The 27528-nt window shown below is 37.9% G+C and overlaps 1 protein-coding gene across 2 annotated transcripts; it reads right to left on the reverse strand.

The window, feature by feature from the left end:
* Nucleotides 1–8990: 8990 nt before the first annotated feature.
* Nucleotides 8991–26896, reverse strand: qtrt2 (queuine tRNA-ribosyltransferase accessory subunit 2). 2 transcript variants are annotated; one of them, XM_052115102.1, is made up of 9 exons: nt 26793–26896; nt 26066–26312; nt 25502–25557; nt 19233–19309; nt 18796–19005; nt 18094–18293; nt 15541–15692; nt 10310–10406; nt 8991–9904 (listed from the first exon to the last, which is right to left on the reverse strand). In XM_052115102.1, the coding sequence occupies exons 2-9, from the start codon at nt 26263–26265 to the stop codon at nt 9673–9675; spliced, it is 1224 nt and encodes a 407-aa protein (XP_051971062.1). In that variant the 5' UTR covers nt 26266–26312; nt 26793–26896; the 3' UTR covers nt 8991–9672. The 2 variants fall into 2 exon arrangements, with proteins under 2 accessions (XP_051971062.1, XP_051971061.1); XM_052115101.1 differs by having other exon boundaries at nt 15523–15692.
* Between the last annotated feature and the right edge of the window lie 632 nt (nt 26897–27528).

Here is a 27528-nt window from a genome sequence, read left to right on the forward strand (position 1 = left end):
GCACTTAAGATCCACAGTAATCTCCCAAAATGGTCTCATCATTGCAGTGCGCTCACACGCTACAAATGCTTTGACTTATCAGAACTTTGTAAACAGCCATGCTCTTGCTTTTTATTTTCAGTATTCAAAATAGCTCTTCACCTGCACTTACAGGTCTTCTCCGACACAAACTTCGAGACCACTACGCCTTACTCGGTCAGTCTCGCGAGGCACTCATTCCAGTTCCTCAGTACAAAAATAAATATGGTCAGAAATCGTTTTTCTATACTTACATTAAAATTTGGAATGACATTCCTTATCATATTCGAACATTAACGTCCTTCACATATTTCAAAAAGTCATATAAACAGTTTCTTCTTACTAGTCAAACTTGTACACATTGATTGCTCATGTACTGTTTTTAGTCTTGTTTTTCCGTATTTTATGTTTTGTTTATATCTATCTAGTCAATAACAATGTCTTGTATAAATGTGCTGAAATTCTGTTTATTGTTTTATGTTGCTGCAGAACAGGAACCTGCTGTAAACCAGTTTTTAAACTGAGACCGGCCCGTTTTACTGTAACTACACTGTTGCTGTTGAATTTTCCTGTATAATAAATGAAATGAAATGAAATGAATCTCAATCCGTTTGAGAGAGATGGTTGAAACACAAAAAAGGGGTAGATGTATGGCACATTAATGCAGCAGTAAGTTACACAGTGTACAAATGGAAACACATACAGGAGTACAAATACCACAGCCCCTTCTTTTCACTCTTTTTTTTAACTCCATTCAAACATATATATATATATAAGGTAAACATTTCTGATTCAGTTTGTGCCTTTCCTCATAGGATAAAGCTAATGAGGCGAGCAGCTGATTGTTGGCAGTTGAAGATTAGTCTCTGTCTATCTGACTGACTCTAATAGAACATGAACATGTCCTGCTCCAGCTTGAAAAGTTCAGTCTTCCAAACACCAGGGAGACATTAATTAAATTGTTATGGCCAAAGGGTCAAGGTTTGGCTAGTATACACTGTAACTACACCACTATGAGGCTAAAAATCAATTAATGACATTCCAAATTAGCTGTGCATTCAGACAAAGTAAAATTTTCAGACAGTACAAATAGCAAAATTTCATTATAATGTAGCAGATTTTTCTCCATTGAGCAATTTATTTTTCTGAGGGCTTCTACAAGCTTGAAATAAGGAGTAAAGAGTTGTATGGGTTTTAATATAGAGTGTTTAGTTACATGGTATTTATAGCACATGGTAGCATCCAAGTCGTGTAAACCCCAGCAAATTCCATTAAGATGCATGGGAATGCTTATGGTCCTGACATAAAAGACCCCTTTGGTTATGACAGATGTCAAATGTTTTGCAACACTTTATTTGTAATGGATAAAATGTTAGCCATTAATGTATATTTGCATACATTTATTGTAGCATGGACTGTGGTATCATGTGAAGTTTTTACTTGTTGTTTCAAACATCAGCTTCGTAATAACAAACAATTCTTTAAAATTACACTACAAGCATGCCACAAATTTAAAATGTTCCATAAAACCTACTTGATATAGCTCTAAGCTTAAGGTCATGCACAACTGTAAATTCTGATGTTCCTTTGAGAACGGTTATGCCAGCTGCACAGACAGACAGAAATACTTTATTGATCCCTAAGGGGAAAGCCATGTTTGCATGCTACACTGGAAATTCTTAAAGCGGTTTGCCATGTTTAGTTCACAAGAATGCTAAAGAAAAATCCATAATGGGGTCTCCAATCCAGGTCTCAGTTTGATTAAAATCATCTAGAGAATTTCTTTCATGCTTCACAGTCTGACCAAATTTGCTGTTTTTGATCTCTTCAAATCCCTTATTGTCCCTCTTCAGGCTTAGTGAATATCTTTCTGCCTTAGCCCTTATGAATAACATTAATTCACCTGTTCTGCTGGATAAAAGTAGTGAGGGGATTATTTCAAACTCATTTTCTATTCATTTAGATAAACTCAAGCCAACATGAGCACATTCCAACATTTGAGACTTTTTCCTCACTCTGCATTGAACAGAAATCCTAAATTCCTTGTATACAATCCTAAACCTTCAGTCCTTTGGCTATTAAGACCTTATGAAGGGTGAAAAAGTGAAGAAAACAAGAAAAACTGAGAGAGAAGAAAGTAGAGGACAGACAATGATGGAGGACTCACTGTCCTATTTTGTGCAAATTTACACAGATGGGACATTTCCTCCAAAGCCTCAACCTAATAACCTTACCCATTCCACCCCATTGCTGTCTCACAGGAAATATGCCCAACTTCACCTCAGTTTTAACTTGAATCATACAGTAAATGGAAAGCTGTATTGAAAGTCAAAGCTTTTCTTAAAGTGTGTCGTTGTTTTTTTTCATTCCAACGCAACATTTTTCAGTTACCAATGCTATTGTACAAATTCACTATTTACAGTTAGCCATGATTAATTTAATCCATTAGTGAAAGTGTTCAATAATAGGGTTGTTACTTAGATAAAGCAAATGTATTCAGCTGGTCATGTGATGCTAACATGGCAGCCCCCATGAGGGGACCCACTCAGTGCCGAATAAAATAGGTTTACTTAGCTTTCTGATATGACTGGAGTCTTCATCTCCTGTGAGTGCTCATGATTTTATACATTTATACAGTATGTTTCAAAATTCCAAAAATGTATTTCTGAAGAAGTTAAATTTTTTTAATGAGGAAAATATTACTGAGTGCACCTTTAAATCTACACTTACATTTGTTTTTAAATGTCACGGTTTTTCTTTTCTTTTCTTTTTTTCATGTGAATTCCATGACATTTTATTATCTGTGGTTGATGGGACCAGTTTTGCCCTCTTCAAGGTGATATGGTGATTTTGAATCTCAGACACGTTGTCTAAATGATCATCTATATTTTCTTCCTGGCTGAACCCCTGATAGTGTCTAACCAAAACATTAAAATGAGACAGAGTGGTTGCAAAGTATCAGACTGTTGACGATACCATGTTTATGCAAATACTTGGTATGCCTTTGGTATGTCCTTCCAAAAAATTTAATTGACCCTGTTAAGCCAGGTGAATTTCCTAGTGAAACATCTCTGAAATATAAATCTGGCCCAGGATCTTGTTTTTGACTTCTCTGACACACGTGCACTCACAAGACCGTCTGTAGTGTGAGGGAACTCACAAAATCACTCGTGAGAGGACCTCAACAGATCTCTCTGCAAAGCACACTATATGCAGAATTACAATTTCCACTTATTTCATGCTTACATAAATTCTCAAGGTAAAACGACAGGAGACCAAATAATTTACAAAGTGAGCACATCATTTTATTCAACTGATAGCCCAGTTAGGTGGGCACCACATACCTCAATAACATAGTACTTTCCAAAGAACGTGAGACACATTTGTCACTTCCAGGATTTCAGCGTTCACCACCTTGTTTCATTTAATCAAAACTAATGTTCTGAAATCTTTCTGGGTGGAAAAGGGAAATCGATTTGCACTAAAGAAAGATAACAGATGAATGATGGCTTGAGGGAAGGTCAGACCTTCCAGTTTATCCTTAATTCTGTTCAATTTATCACTTTTTATCATTTATCTTCACCTCAACTATCTCTAACCTTAGAGTCTACCAACAAAACAACATGGAAAAGTAGGACAAGCATAAGTGGAACAGTAGCACCTTAAAGACACTATATATGGTGCTACAAAATCCCATTTGAACCAGTGTTGTCATGGATTTCTGAGTACAGCCCAAATGTGACAACCCACATTTTCAGCAGTCTTGCTCCCAGAAGTATTGTTCTCATTGATTTTCACTACAGGCATTTAAAAACAAATATTCATTAAAGAGCCTTAAATCAAACCAACCAGCTTTAAGATGATTTAAAACATTACAAAGTTTGATTCGATGGAAAAAAGGAAATGGAAATCAGAAAAAAAGACAATAGTAAGAGACCTTGTTGAATTATTTTGGCTACAGTAATCTACTCCCATGAGGCATTGCGAAAGACGTCATCAAATAAAAATTGAGGGTTGTCCCCCCTAAAATATCATTAAAATATGTGTATTGTAAATAATATAATGATATATTCTTAAAATAATTGTTTAAGAAATAAAATAATACAAATGCAAATGGGGCAACAACAAAAAAAACCTTGGTGTCCCCTTCAGAAATTGCTCTTGAGAATTGATATGTTTATTGTCCCCCCCCAACATTTTGATGAAATTTTCGCCCCTGCGCTTAACCATCCCGGAGCTCATAGTAGGTCTGTCTTGAAAGGTTTATACATTTAAATTCGATTTCTCTAAGGGTAAAATGAATCAGATGTTTACTTCCAGAAACAGAGAGTTCATTGAACTCCAACTAATGTGAGAAGCCATGGGATCACTTCATCCTGAAATCCCATTGCTTTAGTGTTCTAAACTCTTAAATATTTCAATCAAACCCTTAAATATAAATAAATAATTGAATTCTCTCTGACACTGCTCCTAATAAAATATGTAGCAAATATGACTGCCCTTGACAACGTATGCAGTGAAGGGAGAATTTAAGCAGAAAAAAATCACTCTTTGATTTAGAGTGTTTGAATTCACTCTGAGCCATCAATCTGACAAATATATACACTGCCACAAGCCCTCATCCCTCAAGTCATGTAGAGACCAATAGAGAGGATGGGATTTGCACTTAATCTAGCCATTAAGGGAACAAAAAGGTCAAGCTTCCCCAGTTTTAATATTAGCAAACTATAGTTTTGGCAGTCTACTTGTGCATGACACAAGTGATTTCAATTGTTTACAGACAGATTGTTTCACTTTTAATTGACTATATCACAATTCCAGTGGGTCAGAAGTTTGCTTACACTAAGTTAACTGTGCCAGAAAATTATGTCAAGCCTTTAGATATTAGCCAACTAGCTTATGATAGGAGGTGTAAGGAATTGGAGATGAAAAAGCATGTGTGAGAAGGAGGCTTTCAACCTGACTCTGTTACACCAGTTCTGTCAGGAAGAAGCTTGTGGAAGGCTAACCAAAATGTTTGACCCAAGTTAAACAATTTAATGGCAATGCTACCAAATACTAACAAAGTAAATGTAAACTTCTGACCCACTGGGAATGTGAAGAAAGAAATAAAAATAATTCTCTCAACTATTATTCTGACATTTCACATTCTTAAAATAAAGTAGTGATCCTAACTGACCTAAGACAGGGAATGTTTTCTATGGTTAAATGTCAGGAATTGTGAATAATTGAGTTTAAATGCGTATGACTAAGGTGTATATAAACTTCTAACTTTTAACTGTAGCTTATATCTTCTCCTTATGTAAATCTGGCAAGGAACTCCACTGGCATTAATGTCAAATACATATTCATACAGTATTATACAGCACAGAACAAGATTACATATTGAAACACATTGTATTCTAATACTGTGTCAAATCACTGACACTTTAAAATCCAGTAGATCCACAGGGAAATTCAAACATTCCACAGAAAACAAAGTCATATGAGTTTGGAAAAACATGAGGGTGAGTGAATTAATTTTCATTTAATGGGTGAATTTTGGGTGACCTATCCCTTTAACGAGTTGGTTCTGATAGTCTACAAGAAACAATCTAATTACACAAAGCTCAAAAGCTTTTGCTCCATTTCTGGCCTGCAGGTCTGTGTCGAGTTAATAATTAAAACATCTTTTAATACGAGTGTTGGAAGTTGGGTTGGGAAAATCATCTGAATTGAAGTCTCAAGCAAGCCGAGGGAAAGTTGTCCAGTGACTTTTTTAATGATCTCTCCTGGCTCCTCAGCAAAGGTAACTGGTTAAAATGTGGGGAGAAACCCACCTGATGGGATCCTGTCGCTCTACACTTTTTAAATGGGACTGCAACCTACTGTCACTCATACAAGCCCTGAGTCCAAGCACAGACACACATCCCAAGAAATTGCTCAAAGGTGTACACAGATTGCATATACAGTGTCATGAACACTATCAGGCCATTTTAAATGTACGTCCTACTTGATACAGACTTTATATAATTTCTGGAGCTTTCTCACTTGCACCCAGATATACAAAAGCCAAGCTCTGCCACCATTATTTTTTAAAACACTCCCTCTCTAACAACACACTCTCCCTTACTTATATAAAATACACTGTACAATTGCTGTTAACCTACATCTCTGAACTAGCTTGCACCTTTCTGGCCAACTTTGGAACTGTGTATTGCAGCACTTCTTGCACACAATGATACGGTCTCCTATGATAAATCGCTTTGCAAGTTGCTTCGGATGAAAGTGTCTGCCAAATTAATAGGTGATAACGCAGCAGTAACCACACTTACAAACACATTCACCTGTACTTAGTCATTACTGACATAAACCATTTAAAAACAGTTTCAATTCTGGATGCTGATTGTGATTGGTCATTTCAGCATTTCAAACATGGTAAAAAACACTATTGTAACAGCTATGACACCTAGCTAGTGTATATCACTGTGCAGCACCATAGAATAATGTTTTGTTATTGTTTAAATGTCAAGGACTAAATGGTAACACTATACAATTAGGTTGTATTTGTTGACATTGTTAATTAAGGTTAGTTGATGTTAACTAATGTAATAAATATTATTTTAAGATATAACTAAAAATAAATGATTGTGCTTGTATAAATTAACATTACTGAAGCTTACAAATTACAGTCCACTCTTAGTTTCAAGTCAAGTCAAGTCAAGTGGTTTTTATTGTCGTTTCAACCATATACAGTTAGTACAGTACACAGCAAAACGAGACAACGTTCCTCCAGGACCATGGTGCCCATCCACAGGACCACATGAGACAACACAACGAAATAAAATACCTATATAAAAAAAAACCTACATATACCTATATAAAGTGCACGTGCAAACATGTGCAAAAAGTGCAGGACAGTACAACAAATTTCTGACAATGAACAGGACAATAGACAGTGCAGCGCCGACCAGTACTCAGTAGTGCAAAAAGATGACAGTTTCTAAAAATGTAAACATAACATACTATGAGATAATATTCTATGCACATAGCAGTTATTGAGGTAGCAGACAGTTATAAAGTGACAGTAATTAAAGTGCAACTCAGGACACGTGTGTGTCAAACCAGTCTCTGAGTATTGAGGAGTCTGATGGCTTGGGGGAAGAAGCTGTTACACAGTCTGGCCGTGAGGGCCCTCTGTACCTCTTGCCAGACGGGAGGAGGGTAAAGAGTTTGTGTGAGGGGTGTGTGGGGTCGTCCACAATGCTGGTTGCTTTGCGGATACAGTGTTTTTTGTAAATGTCTTTGATGGAGGGAAGAGAGACCCCAATGATCTTCTCAGCTGTCCTCACTATCCTCTGCAGGGCTTTGCGGTCCGAAACGGTGCAAGTCCCAAACCAGGCAGTGATGCAGCTGCTCAGGATGCTCTCAATAGTCCCTCTATAGAATGTAGTGAGGATGGGGGTTGGGAGATGTGCTTTCCTCAGCCTTCGAAGAAAGTAGAGACGCTGCTGGGCTTTCTTGGTGATAGAGCTGGTGTTGAGGGACCAGGTGAGGTTCTCCGCCAAGTGAACACCAAGGAATTTGGTGCTTTTGACGATCTCCACAGAGGAGCCGTCGATGTTCAGCGGAGTGTGTTCACCTTGTGCTCTCCTAAAGTCAACAACCATCTCTTTTGTTTTGTCGACATTCAGGGACAGGTTGTTGGCTCTACACCAGTTCGTCAGCCGCTGCACCTCCTCTCTGTATGCTGACTCGTCGTTCTTGCTGATGAGACCCACCACGGTCGTGTCATCGGCGAACTTGATGATGTGATTCGAGCTGTGCATTGCTGCACAGTCGTGAGTCAGCAGAGTGAACAGCAGTGGACTGAGCACACAGCCCTGGTGGGCCCCAGTGCTCAGTGTGGTGGTGGTGGAGATGCTGTTCCCGATCCGGACTGACTGAGGTCTCCCAGTCAGGAAGTCCAGGATCCAGTTGCAGAGGGAGGTGTCCAGGCCCAGCAGGTTCAGCTTTCCAATCAGGTGCTGGGGAATGATTGTGTTGAATGCTGAGCTGAAATCTATGAACAGCATTCGAACGTATGAGTCCTTATTGTCTAGGTGGGTGAGGGCCAGATGGAGGGTTGTGGTGATGGCATCGTCCATTGAACGGTTTGAACGATACGCAAACTGCAGTGGGTCTAGTGAGGGGGGCAGCTGGGTCTTAATCTGCCTCATGACGAGCCTCTCGAAGCACTTCATGATGATGGGTGTAAGTGCGACGGGACGGTAGTCGTTGAGGCAGGACACTGAAGACTTCTTTGGCATGGGGATGATCGTGGTGGCCTTGAAGCACGTTGGAACGACGGCGCTGCTCAGAGAGATGTTGAAGATGTCGGTAAGAACATCTGCTAGCTGGTCTGCACATCCTCTGAGCACACTGCCAGGAATGTTGTTTGGTCCAGCAGCCTTCCGTGGGTTGACTCTACGTAGAGTATTCCTCACATCTGCCGTGGTAAGACAGAGCACCTGGTCATTGGGAGGAGGGGTGGACTTCCTCGCCATCACGTCGTTCTGCACTTCAAACCGAGCGTAGAAGTCGTTCAGCGCATCTGGAAGGGAGGCATCTTTGTCACAGGCAACTGATGTTGTCCTGTAGTTGGTGATGGCCTGGATGCCCTGCCACATGCGCCGCGTGTCACCGCTGTCCTGGAAGTGACTGTGGATTCTCTGGGCGTGTGCGCGCTTTGCCTCTCTGATTGCCCGTGACAGTTTGGCCCTAGCTGTTCTTAGGGCTGCCTTATCGCCTCCTCTGAAGGCGGAGTCTCGGGACCTCAGCAGCGTGCGCACCTCCGCAGTCATCCACGGCTTCTGGTTGGAGCGTGTGATACCTAATGAATTTACTTTTTAAAATATACAACCTTTTTGTAGTGTTACTGACTAAATTATTATAGACTAATGACAGCGCATTATGAATTTAGTTGAATGAAAAATAGTACCATTAATATTTTAATTATGAAGGTACTGTTTCATTTAAGACACAAGTCAACCAAGACTGTGATATATTGTACACACAGTCACATCTATAATGGCTGAAGGCACTCCACAGCAAGTTTATGATAATTATGTAGTTAAAAACACTTTATGAAGAAGAATGTGAAGATCGGAAAACATATTGGATGAACATAAGACAAGGCATTTAATCAGTGAGAAACTGTATTCCAAAATGTATACATTTGGCAAAAGACAGAAAAATAAAATGCATTAGTTTCCAATATTAAATACTGAATTTAAGAGAGCAAAGTCAAACAGCTGGCAATAATTCAGGAGGGCTTTAGAGAGTGAATCTGAAAAGGCCTGCTCCCATAAAAAGGTAATTTCTCCATTATTAATGGTCCTTATTGTTTATTTGGTGGAAGACACTGTAAACTGAATCCATATGCTCACCCTGAGATGAGCCATGGGAATCTTAAAAGGTTTGCAATCTCACCTTCACTAGCACATTTTACATGTCTGTCATTTGAATGACAACGGCATGTGCAAGAACATCCATCATTATATGCATGTAAATACACATACTCTGAAATCAACTATTTTATGGCTCAGAGTTCAGAGATTGAAGTACAAGCTCTATTGGTCATTCTTTTTGTTTGCTTTTTTGCCACAAATGTCCTTCAGTCATTCAACATACATCTCATTTTCTGCAAGGGAGTACTCTATTTTTAAAGTTCTGCAGACGATCATTGGCGACTGCCTCCCGGAGTGCTTTGAAGAAGCCGAGGTAATGTGCCATGTTGTGCAGCATTAGTAAAACGCCACCAAGCAGCTCACTGGTCACCAACAAATGATGGACATATGCCCTCATGTGCTTTTTACAGCAGTAACAGCCACAGCCCTCCACAAGTGGGCGGAAATCATCTTGATACCTGAAAAGTAAACACATTATGAAGTAAATTTTCATACAACAGTGGGAGTACATACTGTACAGTAGTGCTTGTATTTTTATTCAGTTTTACTGGTCAGCTAGTTAGAGTTTAATATACATTGACATTTCTAGACATGGATGTTGGAACTTGTCCTGCATGGCTCCTTAGACCACTAATCTGATCTGACTCCAGTGATAGAGGCAATATTGTGGAAATGCACATGAATTACTGAATTAATGACATATTGCGTTAATTTATCCTTGCCTCCCAGTAGAGGTGATTGAGATAGTGAGACAGATGCACGGAAGCATTAGCCCTCATCTGATAAGAGTAGAGAAGAATGCACAGCTGTATGGGGCTGAAAGGGTATGTCCTTGTCTGCTCCATTTACGCACACACACACACCTTTTATCCTTGAGGTTCATTTCGAATGGCGTCATATTTTCATCTCCATTTCCATTTAGCTTCTCGACAGCAGGCGTCTCTCCATTTGATTCCAACACTGTGTCATGCACGCACACACATGCACACACACGCAGGAACATTCATCACAAGACAAACCACATTAAATTACATATACATATCATGAGCAGATCGTTATCAGGATCAAGTGCATTTTTCATGTCTAGGGGCACAGGAACATGTGTGTCAATCTAGTTTATCTCATAGGAAAATCCTCATATTCTAAAGGCAATTCATTATGGCTTCCTTCTGACTTATTCCAAAAACATTATTTCAAAGACTGAAAGCCTCTCTATAGACGTGTGCATTAATTTAGCAAGTCTGATCTCTATATATTGGCATCAACCATGTGGGTAAACCACATTTTCCCTCATTTATTTAAAAAAACAAAGCAAAAATAGTAGTTACAGTAAGCTGCTTACAACACTGTAAACCCTTAAGTTGTCATTACTGTAAAAATCAAATTGTCTTAAGTATTACTTGAAATGTCAAGGACTCATAACTCAAATATTTAAGTTCATTTAAATAATTTTTCTTAAAAATCTATAGATTTGAAGTGTTAATAACTTAAATAAAATTGAGGCTTCGGGGAATACCCACAATCCCTTGCTGCTTGAATTGTGTTTCCTTGGTCAGAGGGAACAGATTGGGGAATTTAAATAATTGTTATAAAGAGTTCATAGATGTTTTAGCTCTTTTGTTGTATTATTTATGCTTTGTTGCAAAGAGTTGTTTGGTGTAATGTCACCATTAGGGTGATCTGTGTCTCTTTGGTCAAGTTGGACCCTGGTCACACTATCTCAGTTCTCTTTGTGCATGTGCAGATGAAGTGCATATATGCATTTCTGTAAAGAATTATTCAATAACTGGCCTAGAATCAGTTCTCTTTATTTGAGCTGTGCTGTTGTTTGATCTAAAATGTTATAAATTCAATTAAAATGTACAACAGTAGAAACAACAATATGTACATTCAAATCTGAGTTAAGGCTACTTGCATGTAGTTAACTCAATTTAAATAGTTAAGTTAACTCTACTTGAAAACCAAGTCAATTGAACTTAAATACTCAAGTTTTTGGAGATCCCATTACTCAATGGAATTGAGGGAACGAGATTACTCAAATGAGTTCAATTAACTTATTAGGGTTTTCAGTGAATGGGATGCATTGTGTTTACCTTTCAAGATAATTGGGCCTGTCCATAAATCTTAAAATACACACTGATTCAAAAGTATAGCCACAAGATATCAGTGGTGGACAGTAACAAAGTAAATGTAATTCGTTCCTGTACTTAAGTAGCTTTTTTGCGTATCTGTACTTTACTGAAGTATTTAAATTTGGGGAGACTTTTACTTTAACTCCACTACATTTCAAAGTCAAATATCTTACTTTTTACTCTACTACATTTTCAAAATCAGTCGTTCCTTTTATTTATGAGTGGATAAAAACATAACTGTTCAAATGAGCCACCAATCACAGTACAGCGCGGGCGCTTTGTTTTGAACTTGCCTTGGCGGCATCTACTAAGCGCTGAACCAGGGTGCGTTTCCCAAAAGCATCGTTAGCCAACTATGGTGCGCAAGTTCCGTCGTTATCATCATAGTTCAACGAGTCGGTGTTTCCCGAAACCATCGTTCCAACGAACATTCGCAAACAGCATCGCAGAATTGTGTGGTTGGAACGACAGCTCTCGACCTGTGGTTAGAAGCACAGAGTAGAAGCACAGAGTATATATATATATATATATATTTGAATTGAATACATTTTTTGTGTGTTTAATTTTGGAGGGAAGGGGACTGTTCCCATAAGGTATAATACATTTACAGTATTTACTGTATATATTTTTCTCAAGTGTCTATGGTCATAATTATTAACATCCTAATGTTATGATACATTCACATAAACCTGCACAACGCCATTAAATATATATATATATACACAGCTGACTAATTAATGTCATTTTATTAATAGATTGGTGTGCCAAGAGTGACATTAGTCTTCATGTAGACTGAGTTAAGCAAGAGTCTTGTGACAAATTATAATAGGACATTATGGCCATAAAAAATCATAGTACTTGGATACTTAAGTACATTTGAAGGCAAATACTTTTGTACTTTTACTCAAGTGAATGTTTAAAGGCAGCACTTCTAGTTTTACTTGAGTAATATTTTACCTTGAGTATCTTTACTTTAACTCAAGTACATGGTATGTGTACTTCGTCCACCACTGCAAGATATTAACATTGTATATGTTATCATCATTTTAGTGTGATAAAAAAAAAAAAAAAAAGTTGTAACACTGACAATAACTTTACACCAATAAGGTTGGTCGATTTTTTTCACACTAAAATCATGTTAAAACGTACAATGTTTAAATCTTGTGGTTATACTTTTACCCTCATCCACTCCTCGGGTCATTTTCATATCGCTTCTTTCATAAAAATGGTATAGTTGTCTGAGTGGTTCAAGATTTGGTGACTTTTCATCCACTTGCTGTCTGAACGCACAAAAAAAATAAAACATCAGGTCTTGATTTGAGAAGTCTACGTGGTTAGAAAATAAAAAAGTAACACTTGTACTCTTCAGGTCAACATTGGCCCACCATAGCAAATGAATAGAAATACTAAAATACAGAGATGTATTGATTTGTAATTGACAAATAAAAATAAAATCAGACACAATGCAGAACACAACCACACATAAATCAAGGGTTGAGACTATAAATCATCCACAATGCAGAACAAACATAATTGTTTTTTAGCATGTCTAAAAATATATCCAATGCATAACTTGATATCAAGAGATTACATTTGTTAAAACATTTGCTTACAGAAATGTAAATTTTTTTTTTTGTCATTTCATGTAATTGTTATTTTTATTCTAGCAGATGTCACCAGGGATGTCTAATGCATGACATATTTTGATGTTTTGACACTCTTTCAATTTACTCAAATGAAGTTTTTTTTTAAAGTGAAGATAATATAAAATATGCTTATTTTAAATGAAATTAAATAGAGTAATTTAATAATTTAGGTTTAAATACCATAAAATGCCCCATAATCCCTCCCAGAAATGTACAACTTAACTGTAGTAAGTGTTATTACATTTCTTTCTTAAAAATAAAAAAATTACTACTTTGTTGTTTTGGAGCTTGAGTGTGATTCTTAAATGCACACGGTTAATTAAGTACACAGTGTGTATTTTAACGTTTATGGACTGTCCCCATTCACCCATTACTGTAAGTGCCTTACTGTAACCATGATATTTGCTTCTTTGTTTTTTGTCCCTTTTTTTTCTTTTTTAAATAAGAGGGACGAATCAAAAATTATTTTTGTGGTAATCAACATTATACCACCTTATACACCTAATGCATTCCTGTCGATTGAGCTAATCTATTTGCTTCTAGTTATCTACAAAAAGTGTTAATGTTTCAAAATTAAATTAGATTTAGAGTCCCAGATGTGGTTGCTGTCCACTGTAAAAGTAAAACAAACCACAAAACAACAGTAGTTATATTAACTGGCAAATGTACTTACAACTGATGCAGTTTATTTTGAGTACATATTATAATATCCCAAAAATGTAATTTAAATAAATTTCCATGAAAACATGTACTGTAAGAGCTTGGCAAATATTCAGAAACATGGTGAGAGAAGAAGAAACAAAATAGGGAGTAGAGACGGACTCATTGGAATGGCAGAATAAAAAAGTAAAAATAAGACCACAAAGGAGCAAAGGACAAGAGCAGTGTGGAATAAAACTTGCAACCTGCCGTGACAAAAGGTGTCAGATAGCAGTAAGGCTGCGACCGGTGCCCCAGCAGAGCTCTCTTAATTGGCTGAGGGATATCTACTTTCCTCCCTGATTCTGCGAGCACCAGTCCTGAACTCCATTACCATCCTAACACATCGATTAACTCCCTGTCGAAACGCACCACTGCGCACCAAACAGCCCACAATTTATTATTTATGTCCAGTATTGAATTTTTTATCTCTTCATGAGACCCAGATGGACATACATTGAAATCAACTCTCATAGATTATGCTTACGAAAGTAAAATGTAACACCAAAATGTGGAAACCATTATGAGGTTTGATTTCGTACATATTCTTGCCTAGACTGGAGACGGCAAGACCGATGCTCAAGAGCTTTAATTTAGTTTATAAAGAGCCAATAATTAAATTTGACTGTAGCCTGAACAACCACACATGCACTCTAAATCTTTATTCATTAAACTCAAACTTTTATCAATCACATGATCTGCAACAACTCCCCCATTTCCATCAACTCATGCTGAGACCACCAGTCCCTATTGGTTGCTGACCACTAAAAATATTATTAATTTATAAAACAAAACCAGCCACTTTATATAACATGTTGACAGAATTTGAAAAGTCATCCCTTGTTACAACGTTAAAATATTTTCTCCAATTTCAATACACAAAATATTGCATCGTTTGAGTGGCCTGACATGTCAGCAGCCTCAACCAATGAGGTGGGGCTTTTTTTTTTTTGTCTAATGAAAAATGGGAGAAGTGTTTAGGAAACCTGTTTGGAAACAATCATTATTTTGCCATTTTGTTAGTTGCCGCTACTGGTGCAGAAAATATACATTTCACTTTTAAATCTAAAGCAGGGCTCAATGCAAAGGATTTTTTGTAATTGCCCTGCCAAAATTTTCATTAGTCCACCCATCTGCCAAGAATCTATTTTATTGTGTTGTTCTTAATAATTGCATTAATAATTATCACCAACATGTTCAAATGAAAAAATTTGAGATTTTCCCACAGTGTGAATGTGGAATGTGCAGGGATCATTAATATGTTGCGCAGGACGTGCAATCCTGCTCCGAAATTAATGGTGGTCTTTTTCCCCCCGTTATTTTCGACACATTAGTAATAGATGCTGCAAAGACACTTGGAACAGAGCAAGTACAGTTTTTGGTACACGCTCATGTGCTCATGCGACAGTGCCTTGCCAAGTCCAGTCCTGTATATAATGCACGCACTGATGCGCTGCTTCTGCTTTTGATGTAAATATGCCAATTCGTTAACATGAGCGCAGAAAAAAACATGCACTGCTTCTGTCCTGCTTTGGCACGCAGTGTAAAACAGGTTTAAGTATTTTAATCTTGCCAGGATGACTATGGCCATCAGCACACCTGTAGGGGGTGATGTACCTGCCGTCTCAGGGTCAGGATCAATCTTGTAGTTGAAGGAGAGCGCACAGCCTCGCTCTGTCACCTGGAAGGGGAAAAAGCTCTCAAACAGGTCGACTCCTGCTTCAGCACAGCCGATCACCTCATCGGGACGGCCAACCCCCAGCACCAGCCTGACACAAAAACAGCAAACAGTGTCAACACACTGTGTACTTCACAAATGCTGGGCATACAATATTTTGTTGAATTCATATTTAAAGGGAGTCGCTCACACATTTAATTGTCGATTTCTCACTCTATGACCCCTTTAAATGATACAACAGCAGACAATGAACTATATATTGTTATATTTGGTAACCAGGGCAGTACACACAAATGTTCTGTATGAATTGCTTCACTGTGTTAATATGAAGAATGTATTGTGCTACTATGCATTCAACAGGTAATTCTAAAGCTTTGGATCTATTAAATGCATTGTTCCTATTGGCTTGGAAATACTTTTTCAGTGAACCTCAGAAAAAGACAGATTACAGTGAACCTTAGTGATAAATCAAAACTCAGTTCTGCCCAGAGTAAATATTTAAGCATTAATACAAAACCGGTGAATGTGCAGTTTTTTGTGCAGTCCTTTACAACAAGGCTCATTGGAGATCCAATACCTCAAACTTGACAACAAAATCATACATGGAAGCATGGAAAGTGTTTTTGAGATAAGACTTATAAGTTTTGGAAAGGTGAACAAACAAGTAGAATGAGGACCACTAGTACTTTGTGGCATCTACAGAGACTTACTAAATATTATTTCTTATATAAAACATAATTATATGAAACTTAAATCAGAGTAGCTCAAGCAAGCAGGGTCTAAAGTATTAGGATTTGGAAAAATCTGAAACATTGACATAAAATGAATAAGAAATATTTAATATTCTGCACTATATCCAAGACATTAATCAAATGAGCAAATTTGTGACATTGACCATGTAAACTCCTTTATAGAAAAGATCAGAATTCCTTGCTTCAGTTGAAACACACAAGATGCTTTTTCTGAAATCATTCTGGGATAACATGGATCGTCCGTTTTTGCACAAACTTAAGGAAACCATAACAGCTCCAGTGCATGCTATGATTAAAGCAAAAGTTGGCAAACTGAGAAATTCTGAAATTCATGTAAATTTTTCAAATTAACCTTTCATTCACACTGAATTTGGAATGAAGAAAACTGTTCAATTAGAAATATGCAAAATAGAAGCATTATCATGAGTGGGCTTTTGAATCCCACTGTAGAACAGTGTGAAATCACATAATTAACTAATAATGGAAAACATTCTGTAGCACAAACACAAATACCGAAATTACACTGAACCTCATGTCATATTCTAAACCTAAATAATGTATCCTGTCAGTCAGCCAGTTTGCAAGTCAATCTTGTACAGCTCCAGTTTTTTGTGACATGATGTTCATTCATACATCCAAAAGGAAATGTCTGATTGATAACAACACTATAAATTCCAGTGAGAGGCAACCTTCTTAAAGAGGGCGCATCTACATCCATAGTGCCTTTCTTTCTGTCTTTATCTTGTTCTCTCTGTGCGATTCTGTAACCTCCCAGTCAATCGTTGGTGGACCAGAGAAATAGATCATAACCCCAGCAATCCCAGTTTCCCCAGAAGGGGGAGGTGGTTGCTATGACTCCCAAAGGGATGGAGTGTTACTATGGTTGCTGAAAATCTCAAGTGCAATCTGAGAGCACAGCTGCAGTGCTCACTACTCCCTACACACTCAGCAGGGGATATCAGTACAAGTTGACTTCACTTGACAAATTTGTTCATTTTGAATTCGTTCATTTAGAATGCACATGTTAGGAGTTTTGGATAATATGACGTAACATATTTGTATGTTATATTACATGTATTTAAAAAAGACAAGCATGCTTATAGAAATATAAATTACATATAAAATGTATATAATTTGTCATATTCTAAACAATTTAGTTTAGTGATAAATGACTGTTTCTTAATAAATTAAATATGATTAGGTACATTTATAATACAGTTAAGATCTTACATTTGCACCCCTCTTTTGTCTCATAAGTTTACACACCACATTCAACAGTTATATGAGCAAATATGAGATAAAATATCATATTTTGTTATTTAGTACTGACCTTTAGAAGATACATAAGAGATATTTACATACTGTATATCCCTCAAGACAAAATAATAACAATCTACAAAAGTAATCATGTTTACATCCCCTTGGTTCTAAATATAGTGTTGCCTTTTTGAGCATCAATACATTTTGGCACCTTTTGAAATAGTTGTGTTTGAGTCCCTTATTTTTCCTAAATGTCAAAAGCTAAACATCTATAGCCAGATATCCATGGTTTCGAAAAACTCAAATGTGCAGAAGGTGTTGGGAAACCCAAAAAAATGTCCAGCACTTGGAGGATTTTGTTTTAAGAACAGTGGGCAGCTTCACACAAGGACCTACAGAGCTGAAATTATCTCCTAAAAATATTTGTGTTCAGCAGAAGATAGTCTGTATGAGGTGGAAATTTGCAGACAACTACTTTACCTTGGCTTTTCTTGGGGAAGCTCTGCAGTTGTTGCTCTGATCAACTGGCTCCTTACATCCTGGTCCATGGCAGGAGAATGAAATCCATCCAGGACAAATCCACCCACAGGACGTTTGGCAGTCTCTCGTGCTGATCTGAGCCTCTCCTCAATGATGTCTCCACCCTCCACAACTCCAAATATCACAGCCTGTTTTAATTCCTGTGGACAAATTGTGAGCAAACATAATTGCACTTATGAACCCACCTGTCACAAGCAACTAGAACTGTTCATTTAATAAGTATTCTAAGTATTTTAGACACATCAGCAGTTTTCTTGATTTTAATAATTTTTCAGCGGTCATATTCAGTACCCCAGCACACTTATATTTGATATTGCGTAATTTAAAAGTATGCCAAGTTTGTATGAACATGCCATCTTTGCAAAGGACAAAAAAGAAATTAAGATCTCAACACAAATACCAAGATCCATTTAATGCCATTAGTGATATAACTCAAATGTAATTAAACAATAAGCTGGCCAATTAAAAAAATGTGTAAACTGCAAAGTGAACAAACTGTAAATTGCACCTTTTCACTAATAGTACAGAACACCTGACTCTGGCATAGGATGAGTGTGGCTTACGTCCCTTTTAAGCAAACTTTGTCCTGCAGTCACTGACAGGTATTCAGTACTCAAAAAATCAGTGTTTGTGTGTATAGACCTGGCTTTTCTGGTGCAATAACAGACACTCATCCAGATGGGCCAGAGTCCTGTCTACTGCTTTGCGGACTCTCTTGCGAGAGGTATTAGTCTGCCAGGTTTCTCCGTCTGCCATGCTCTGATAGCAGTCGGGCTGGATAGCTGCCTGAATTGCCATGAAGCGAGCCGCTGTCAGCTCTATCCTTCCACCACTGCCCCATACTGACACTGTCTGTTAAATAATACACAAACCATTAAGCACCTCACAATTAGCAGTAAAACACTGGCAGAGCTTTTCGATGACACAGAAGCTTCATCCCTAATCCAAAATGCAGTAGTTGAAATGCAATGAGATTTTACTAAATGTCATTTTAGACTATTTGCACTGAATAAATGGAATTTGAGTTGGTCTCAGTGACAAAAGAAGCCAAAAACATTCATTTGATACGGTTCTTTAACCTTGTTGGTGATGTGACCAGCAGGGCTGGGGTTCGCAGAATCGTGCAGAGAGCAGAAAAGCACAGTATCATGAAGACCTGTGGAGAGAAACCATCAACTTCATATTACATTTACGCATTTGGCAGACACTTTTATCCAAAGTGACTTACAGTGCGCTTATTACAGGGACAATCCCCCCGGAGCAACCTGGAGTTAAGTGCCTTGCTCAAGGACACAATGGTAGTGACTGTGGGGCTCGAACCAGCATCCATCTGATTACCAGATTACCAGTTATGTGCTTAGACCACTATACCACCACCGCTTCCTATTAAAGGAATAGTTCACTCAAAAAATCTCATGATTTACTCACCCTCATGCCATCCCAGATGTGTATGACTTTCTTTCATCTGCTGAACTCAAAAGAAGGTTTTTGAAGAATTTCTCAACTCTTTAGGTCCATACAATGCAAGTGAATGGGTGCCAACATTTTGAAGCTCCAAAAATCACATAAGTCAGAATAAGACTCCAGTGGTTAAATCAAGGTCTTCAAAAGCGATATGATTGGTGCGGTGAGAAACAGATCACTTTCACATTCTTCTTCTTGTGTTTTTGTTGATTCACATTATTCATGCATATCGCCCTCTACTGGGCAGCAAGACAACTTTCAAGCAAAAAAAGACTTACATTTTGAACTGTTTCTCACCCACACCAATCATATCATTTTTGAAGATATTGATTTAACCACTGGTGTCTTATGGATTACTTTAATTATACCTTTATGTACTTTTTGGAGCAAATTTTGGCACCCATTTACTTGCATTGAATGGACCTACAGAGCTGAAATATTATTCTAAAAATCACCATTTGTGTTCTGCAAAAGAAAGAAAGTCACAAACAATTGGAATATCATGAGGGTGAGTAAATTATGACACAATTTACATTTTTGGGTGAACTAACCCTTTAATATTAAAGCAAGTTAGTTCATTCTGTGGCCATCTTGGTAACACTACCAGAAGGCTGTTTGTCAAGATTATGTCTCAATAACATATTTCAAATCCGCAATAAAATCTGAAAATATTGCATTGTAAATTGTGCTTCTTTAGTTTAAAACATTTTACAAAAAAACAACAAAAAAATACTATTTATTTTTTTAAGGCTTTTTCAGTTAACGTGCATGCACAATCTAGAGTAACCGCTCTTGTCAAAAAGGTGTTTGGCTATTTTAACTGAAAGGTTTGGACTTCTATTTCCACAGTCACCATATTTAATGTTACAATTTCTCCCTTTTGTTTTTCTATGAGTGGTTTTACTACTCATAATGTCTTTGACATGAATCACTTCAGTGTAATAGCTGATTAGGCCTCTTTTGTAACTAGCACAACTCGAGAAGCTACTTGAATCAAAACAACACGTCTTGTCTCTGGATGGAAATGAATCTAAAATGATTGCGTTTAATCGTCAGGTTAGGGAACAGCAGTATAAATCTGCCATTTCAAAGATATCAAAGTAGAGTTCGAAGCAACAGACAAAAATTCTACAACGAACTGTAAAATACACATCCATGTTCATCTTTTAGTAAATACTCAGCAGTGATGGAATACTTGAGTAGTCAAACGCAATCAGGCAGAACACTGGCTCATTATGACAACACTATTTAGAGGCAAAATAAACAAAGTGCTCGACTCATTCTGAAGGTATAAAAATGCATTTAAATGGAGATTAGAACACATTGGAGTATACATTTGCATAGCAAGTCCAACCTAATTTAACTTTAGTGCTTGAGATTTCACAGTATATTAGGTGAAACGGCACATGTATGAAAGGAACATAAAGAAATCTAGAGCCTATGGAAGCACTGGATGTACAGTGCATCCAGAAAGTATTCACAGCGCTTCAATTATTACACATTTTGTTATGTTACAGCCTTACTCCAAAATGGATTGAATTCATTATTTTCCTCAAAATTCTACAAACAATACCCCATAATGACAACGTGAAAGAAGTTTGTTTGAAATATTTGCAAATTTATTACAAATATAAAACAAAACAAAAATCACATGTACATAAGTATTCACAGCCTTTGCCATGACACTCAAAATTGAGCTCAGGTGCATCTTGTTTCCACTGATCATCATTGAGATGTTTCTAAAACTTGATTGGAGTCCACCTGGGGTAAATTCAGTTGATTGGACATTATTTGGAAAGGCACACACCTGTCCACAGTTAACAGTGCATTTCAGAGCACAAACCAAGCCATGAAGTCTAAAGAATTGTCTGTAGACCTCAGAGACAGGATTATATCGAGGCACAGATCTGGGGAAGGGTACAGGAACATTTCTGCAGCATTGAAGGTCCCAATGAGCACAGTTGCCTCCATCATCAGTAAATGGTCTGCACTTACATAGCTCTAACCTCTTTTTCCTTAGAGGTTACCAAAGCGCTTTACACTGTGTCCCAATCACCCATTCACGCACACACTCGTACACCAATGGCGGCAGAGCTGCCATGCAAGGCGCTAGCCTGCCATTGGGAGCAACTTGGGGTTCAGTGTCTTGCCCAAGGACACTTCGGCATGTGGAGTCGTGTGGGCCGGGAATCGAACTGCCAACCCTGCGATTGGCAGCTGACCCGCTCTACCAACTGAGCCACAGTCGCCGTAAATGTAAGAAGTTTGGAACCACCAGGACTCTTCCTAGAGCTGGCCGCCCGGCCAAACTGAGTAATCGGGGAGAAGGGCCTTAGAGAGGGAACCCGATGGTCACTGAAAGAGCTCCAGCATTTCTCTGTGGAGAGAGGAGAACCTTCCAATAGAACAACCATCTCTGCAGCACTCCACCAATCAGGCCTGTATGGTAGAGCGGCCAGATGGAAGACACACAGTAAAAGGCACATGACAGCCCACCTGGAGTTTGCCAAAAGGCACCTGAAGGAATCTCAGACCATGAGAAACAAAAGATTGAACTCTTTGGCCTGAATGGCAAGCGTCATGTCTGGAGGAAACCAGACACTGCTCATCACCTGGCCAATACCATCCCTACAGTGAAGCATGGTGGTGGCAGCATCATGCTGTGGGGATGTTTTTCAGCGGCAGGAACTGGGAGACTAGTCAGGATTGAGGGAAAGATGAATGCCACAGTGTACAGAGACATCCTTGATGAAAACCTGCTTCAGAGCGCTCTGGACCTCAGACTAGGCAAAGGTTCATCTTCCAACAGGACAATGAGTGGCTACAGGACAACTCTGTGAATGTCCTTGAGTGGCCCAGCCAGAGCCCAGACTTGAACCTGATTGAACATCTCTGGAGATATCTGAAAATGGCTGTGCACTGATGCTCCCCATCCAACCTGATGGAGCTTGAGAGGTCCTGCAAAGAAGAATGGGAGAAACTGTCCAAAAATAGGTGTGCCAAGCTTGTAGCATCATACACATTTACATTTATGCATTTGGCAGACGCTTTTATCCAAAGCGACTTACAGTGCAATTATTACAGGGACAATCCCCCTGGAGCAACCTGGAATTAAGTGCCTTGCTCAAGGGCACAATGGGTTCAAACCAGCGACCTTCTGATTAACAGCCCTGTGCTTTAGCCACTACGCCACCACCACTCCTCATACACAAAAGACTTGAGGCTGTAATTGGTGCCAAAGGTGCTTCAACGAAGTATTGAGTAAAGGCTGTGAATACTTATGTAGATGTGATTTTTTTCATTTTTATTTTTAATTAATTTGCAAAGATTTCAAACAAACTTCTTTCACATTGTCATTACGGGGTATTGTTTGTAGAATTTTGAGGAAAATAATGAATTTAATCAATTTGGGAATAAGGCTGTAACATAACAAAATGTGGAAAAAGTGAAGCGCTGTGAATACTTTCCGGATGCACTGTATGAAAATAACAGAAGTGAACTTTAAACTGACCGACACAAAATGTACATCATGTTTTCTTTTGGTAATTAAAGAAATGGGTCATTTGCAACCGCCACAGGTCACACTTTGAAATGTCACACTCTCAACAGTTCTACAACTTAATGTTGTGAATGCAATTACATTTCTGATTTCATGTGGATTGCTGAAGGCAAAGTCTGAAAAAGTTTTTTGTATCTTTGATATGCACCCAAGTACGAATATAGAATTTGTTTTATATGATCACTTAGTAGTCAATGAGGGGGATAAAAAGTTCAAGCAAAGGTGAGCAAGAATTTTGAAGATGTTATTTTAGATTACATTTTATTATCCTCTAGGGGCCCAGCAACTTATTTTTGGCCTCTGTAGAGGACATTTCTTTTTAATAAATTTCTCTGAAAGCAGACCTGCCACAGTCCTGATGTAACTTTAAGAGGATCTCATGGGCTTCTCACAAATGGCAGATGTTTGGAGGTTTGGCCATTATAACAGATATCAAAATATTTTTTTATTTAAAAAATTGGAAGAGTATGTTATTTTTTGTATTTTGTCATTATCATTCCATTCGATTTATTGTTTTTCCAAATAAACATATTTAGAAATACAGTTGAAGTCAGAAGTTAACATACACTTAGGTTGAAGTCATTAAAACCACTCCACAGATTTAATATTAGCAAAGTATAGTTTTGGAAAATCGTTTAGGACATCTAAATTGTGCATGACACGAGTAATTTTTCCAACAATTGTTTACAGACAGATTGTTTCACTTTTAATTGACTATATCACAATTCCAGTGGCTCAGAAGTTTACATACACTAAGTTAACTGTGCCATTAAGCAGCTTGGAAAATTCCAGAAAATGATGTCAAGCCTTTAGACAACTAGCTTCTGATAGGAGATGTACTTAATTGTAGGTGTACTTGTGGATGTATTTTAAGAACTACCTTCAAACTTAGTACCTCTTTGCTTGACATCATGAGAGAATCAACTGAAATCAGCCAAGAACTCCACAAGTTCAGTTCATCCTTGGGAGCAATTTTCAAATGCCTGAAGGTACCATGTCCATCTGTTCAAACAAGAGCACGCAAGAATAAACACCATTGGACCATTCAGCCATCATGACGCTTAGGAAGGAGACGCATTCTGTCTCCCAGATATTAACATAGTTTGGTGCAAAAAGTGCAAATCAATCCCAGAACAACAGCAAAGGACCTTGTGAAGATGCTGGAGGAAACAGGCAGACAATTATCTATATCCAAAGTAAAACAAGTCCTATATCGACATAACCTGAAAGGCTGATCAGCCAGGAAGAAGCCACTGCTCCAAAATCACCATAAAAAAAAAGCCAGACTACAGTTTGTAAGTGCACATGGGGACAAAGATCTTACTTTTTGGAGAAATGTCCTCTGGTCTAATGAAACAATGGAACTGAACTGTTTGGCCATAATGACCAGCGTTATATTTGGAGGAAAAAGGGTGAGGGTTTGCAAGCCGAAGAACACCATCCCAACCGTGAAGCATGGGGGTGGCAGCATCATGTTGTGGGGGTGCTTTGCTGCAGGGGGGACAGGTGCACTTTACAAAATAGATGGCATCATGAGGAAGGAAAATTTTGTTGATATATTGAAGCAAAATCTCAAGACATCAGCCAGGAAGTTAAAGCTTGGTTGCAAATAGGTCTTCCAAAATGGACAATGATCCCAAGCATACCTCCAAAGTTGTAGCAAAATGGCTTAAGGTCAACAAAGTTAAGGTATTGGTTGTGGCCATCACAAAGCCCTGACCTCAATTTGTGGGCAGAACTGAAAAAGCGTGTGCGAGCAAGGAGGCCTGCAAGCCTGACTCAGTTTCACCAGTTCTGTCTGGAGGAATGGGCCAAAATTCCAGCAAATACTAACAAAGTGTAAGTAAACTTCTGACGCACTAGGAATGTGATGAAAGAAATAAAAGCTGAAATAAATAACTCTGTCTACTATTATTCTGACATTTCACATTCTTAAAATAGTCACCCTAACTGACCTAAGACAGGGAATGTTTTCTACGATTAAATGTCAAGAATTGTGACTACTAAACTGAGTTTAAATGTATTTGGCAATTAAACGTTTGTAAATATGTATGTAAACTTCTGACTTCAACTGTAATTTTATAAAAGCTTAAAATTGATTTATGAATGAAACATATTTTTTTCCATAAAATATCTTGCCTTGATACCCAATGCCTCGATAACGGAGTTCCGGTGTCCTCGATCATTTAGTTTGTAATACACTCATTAATATAATATTACACTATATGGCCAAAAGAATGTGTACACCCCTTCTAATTAACAAGTTTGTTTACTTAATTCCAGCGAAAACAAATCAGTGACATGCAAACGGAGTGAACGGCTAACCTGCAAACTTTCTGACACCTTCTTTGATTTCCTCCAGGACCTCATGATGCTCTGCACTGAAAAGAAACAACCAATAAGAAAGTGTTGAGTGAGGTGACGTCCTAAAGGTTAAAGCTGAAGTGTGTAATGTCTGCACCACCAAACAGCTTTTTGTAGTTTGCTGTGTTGGGCTAGACAGGCCGCTCAAAACAGAGCAATTTGTATAGCATCAAAGAGCCACACTTAACAGTTTTAGAGGAAATCAACCTATGAATGGCTCACTTAAAATGATTTTTGAACAACCAGCTGGGATAGGTGAAAGTACTTTAACATCCCAAAAAGAGCCACTTAGATTTCCAAACATGAAGGGTTCAGTCCACTGCTACCAAGAAAGAAAACCAAGAAGTGTCATTACAATTCTAATCATATCCGTACCCTTAAAAACAACAGTTTGCTTTGTGAACTTTCAAATGTTGTGAACTGATCAAAGATTTTTCAGACTTTTGGTTAAATTTAAATATTGAACTACTGGCCAAAGAATCAATCCATGTATCTCTGAAAGAGTATAGACGACTAGATTCTTACAGACAATCCACGGTCACTTGTGTGACTGTGGGCAGGTCACTCAAGGTGTGTAAAGTGTCCTGGGTCAGATGGGGCACAGTTGCACATCGTGTGTACAGAAGACACCCAGGCACCTCTAGGGAGTGTTGCCCTGTTTTCCCCAATCCAGACAAAACCCCTAGACGACATCCCTGGACCACTCGAGACAATTCCAGCTGCATCGCACCAGTGGAACAGTGTCTTGTCCTTATGCGAGTGTTACTGGGATCTAAACAGAGGAAATAACAGTTTGTCAACTGCAGAGACAATATTTTATAATTTTTTCAGGAAACATTTTCCAGAGAGCCACATTAGTGATTATGAAAAGCAAATATGTACATATTTGAATTATAAATCTAAGTTTCCCCTTTCACAATATTCAGACTAAGGTATTCGTCCAAATAAAAGCACCACACACGTTTACTTGTTACGTTAGTAATGAATGGATTTGTGTCTGCGAAGGTTCTAGCACAAATGTGTAATGCAAACAGATGTATCAACAACAGAGCCAGTTTAAGGCAAGAGGGACATTAATCCAGCAATTAGATATAAATAGAAGGGAGATAAAACTGTACAGCTTTCCAGCATGGATGTATAAGTTTATTACACAGCAAGGAACAGTATGCTATTATCTGTATTGTTAAAAAAACAAAAACATCACGACCCTTGCACAAACAAATTAAACGGAGTAGCTGCCTCTCACGCTTACCAATTAAATGTTTACTGCTTCAGAAACCAGAACATGTGAGAATTCAGGTCGCAGAATTATTTCGCAGCGCTTCGACTCGCGTTTTTCCCCCACCCGTATTCCGGAATCTCCTGCTATTGATATGTTTAGACGTCAAATGATTGGACGAAAGTTGTCTATACGTCACCAGCTTGACAACGCCTTCTGATTGGTTGGTTACCGATTCTTTATCTTCTGACACGCAGTCGTTCCAACAGTAGAAAACTTTTTGTGTTTTTCTTTTTATTAATAGTAAATTGCTGGATAAATGTACTCGAAAGAAAATTGTTTGTTATATGTGACATATCACTTTGTCCTGAACAATAATGTGCAATATGAAACCGATTTTGCTTGGCTCCCACATTATGGTTTCACTGAATGCCAAATATAAGAACATAAAAAATTTAAATGGAACATCACTTCCAAATTAGAGAATGTGTATTTTATTTATTTATTTATTTATTTTTTTTTGGTAATTAACTATTTCAGACTTTTCTGAGAATGCTGCGGAAAATAAATACACAATTGCGTAGAGATGGAATCTGAAGAAATGCAGTTTTAGATAGAAAGAAGAACGTATGGAAATTTTAATTTTATACAGATTTTTTAAATAAATAAATAAAAATCAGGTCAAGTGCATATAGTTACAGAATCACCCATTTATCATGAAAAAAATACGTATTTGTAAAAGTGAAATTAAACAGTTGTTCATTTGCAT

This window comes from Xyrauchen texanus, chromosome 42 (genome assembly GCF_025860055.1).
Source record: "Xyrauchen texanus isolate HMW12.3.18 chromosome 42, RBS_HiC_50CHRs, whole genome shotgun sequence".
Lineage (NCBI taxonomy): Eukaryota > Metazoa > Chordata > Actinopteri > Cypriniformes > Catostomidae > Xyrauchen > Xyrauchen texanus.

Coding starts and splice junctions, on each gene's coding strand:
- qtrt2 (XM_052115101.1), bottom strand. CDS start 26,265: ATGCAGCTGGAATTGTCTCGAGTGGTCCAGGGATGTCGTCTAGGGGTT. Junction 25,558..26,065: donor CAAGTGACCGTGGATTGTCT/GTAAGAATCTAG, acceptor GTTTCTTTTCAG/TGCAGAGCATCATGAGGTCC. Junction 19,006..19,232: donor CTGGTCACATCACCAACAAG/GTTAAAGAACCG, acceptor ATTATTTAACAG/ACAGTGTCAGTATGGGGCAG.